We start from the raw sequence: 2,079 nt of genomic DNA, 5'->3' as shown, positions 1-2,079 counted from the left end.
AATGAATTATTAGAAATAAGTAATAACGATGATGAAATAGAAGATATGTTATGTGTAATAAAAGAAGAAAGGCCAAAAGTTAAAAATTATGTGGACATTGTGAATGAATACTCGAACAAGAAAGTATATAATTATATATAATTATATAAAAAATTATAGTAAAAATATAAAATTATAGAAAAAACATTTTTCCTGAATACGTGATAAATTAAAACGTATCAATAGTGGTAATAATTGTTAATTACAAGCATACACATTTTGTATGAATAAAAACACACAATAAGATTACCTTTTTGAACCATTAATGTTAATTCAATATTGCCTTCTTTTGGAATATGAGTAGCACGCATGAAGATGACATCTTCGAAGACAACTGATAGCTCTGTATACATTTTCCCCTGCAATATACCCACAGTTTCCCAAATCATAGCAAGGTATCCTATAGCAGGTATTAAATTCTTTCCATCAATAACATGACCGATCATATACTCAAAGGTCTTGTCTGTTATACTCATAGTAATAGTTCTCTCCCCGGAAGTGACCTTCTTTTGTAACTTGTATTTTGTTACGAACCAATCATCAGTGTGTTCCCATCTTAAAGGAGATTAAATCATTTATTATTCTAATTTCTTAGCAAAGCACAATGGGTCCTAAAATAATTTTCGTGCAATTTTTCCTTATTAATTTTTTCTTTCTTAATCAGTATTTTATAAAATAATGATCAAAGAAGAAAATTGATGATAGACAAACGGTTAAATTGATAACAAACGATTAAATTTATAACAAATGATTAAATTTTGATGCACTGAGCAAAAAAAAGTTGTTCGGTATATTTTAAACAATTAAAATATATTTAAATTCCTTACCTGATAGAAGGTGCGATCATTGGGGTACCACGGCTAACTGGATACTCGACGGGCGGATAGAGTTTCGCAATATCCGGTTGTAATCCTGCGTTGTAGAGCTTGCCGAGCCCTTGCAGAACAACCTCGACATTGTCTCTATGACCACGTTGGGTAAGCCCGATATTTGTGACTCCCTGACCAAGAGATCGCCTCAGGATAGCTTGTAGAAGACTATGAGGCGCGATCTCGATAGTCACTGCATCCTTCGGAATCAAACGCGCTGTTTCTTCGAATAATACAGGATTCAGCAGATTATTTGTATGGTATTCGGCAGATGACAACTTGGCGATCGCGGTAGACCATTTGTTGCGTGGTACAGACGTGCTCAACCATTTTTTGCTGCGCGGCTTTGGTTCAGGAATTATCTTGTTCAGATAAGCCAGAAGTTTCGGTCCGGCAGGCGCGATATAACGACTATGATAGGGTATATTGCTGCATGGCACTTCTTTCGCGAAGATTTGCTTAGCCTGTTTAGATATACATAGATTTAATTAAGACAAATATTACAAACAAAAACAATTTGGATAATATTTATAATTTGGTAATATAATAAACAATTAATTTATGATAAGAATTGTAACAGAATAACAGAAATATATAGTATACAAGATCTCAAAATAATAGCCAAATATTTTATGGGCAGGTAGAGCGGACTGAGTCGAAAAATCCTCTTTCCATTTCGTAATTTTCGCAATAGTTAACAATAAGATATTAATTACTAAAAATTGTCGAAAATTGGTCTTCAATAATTTTTTACTCAAATACTATCAATTTTACAAAAATTGCAAGAGATAAAAATTGTTTATTTTCTTTTCATAGAATTCTAAGATTTTTTCGTAATTTTTTATCAACTTTTTAGTATAGTACTGCATTTTCTTATTTTTATCAACATGAGGAAAAATACAATATTAAAAATTTCTAAAAAAAAATTCTGAAAAAATTCTTAGTTGTATGAAGAAGAAACTAAACAATTTTTGTCTCTTGCAGTTTTTCTGTTAAAGTTGATAGAATTTGAATAAAAAATTATTAAAGACCAATTTTCGGCAATTTTTAATAATTAATATCTTGTTAACTATTACGAAAATTGCAAAATGGTAGAGGACTTTTCGACTCAATTTAGTTCGCTCTATCTGCCAAATATGAAATATTTGATGATTATTTTGGAACTATATAT

General features: G+C 30.6%; 1 protein-coding gene across 1 annotated transcript in view; it reads right to left on the bottom strand.

Annotated features, from left to right (window-relative positions):
* Positions 1-2,079, bottom strand: part of LOC108684958 (fatty acid synthase) — a 23,614-nt gene that overhangs the window by 11,852 nt on the left and 9,683 nt on the right. Inside the window, exons 10-11 of the mRNA XM_018189531.1 lie at positions 867-1,372; positions 290-594 (exon numbers count right to left, since the gene is read on the bottom strand). Of these exons, the coding sequence (XP_018045020.1) occupies positions 290-594; positions 867-1,372 (811 nt within the window). The remainder of the gene's footprint in view (positions 1-289; positions 595-866; positions 1,373-2,079) is intronic.

This window comes from Atta colombica, unplaced genomic scaffold (genome assembly GCF_001594045.1).
Source record: "Atta colombica isolate Treedump-2 unplaced genomic scaffold, Acol1.0 scaffold141, whole genome shotgun sequence".
In the NCBI taxonomy this organism is placed as follows: Eukaryota; Metazoa; Arthropoda; class Insecta; order Hymenoptera; family Formicidae; genus Atta; species Atta colombica.
The sequence above is the reverse complement of the archived record's forward strand: the minus strand, read 5'-3'. Positions and strand labels throughout refer to the sequence as shown.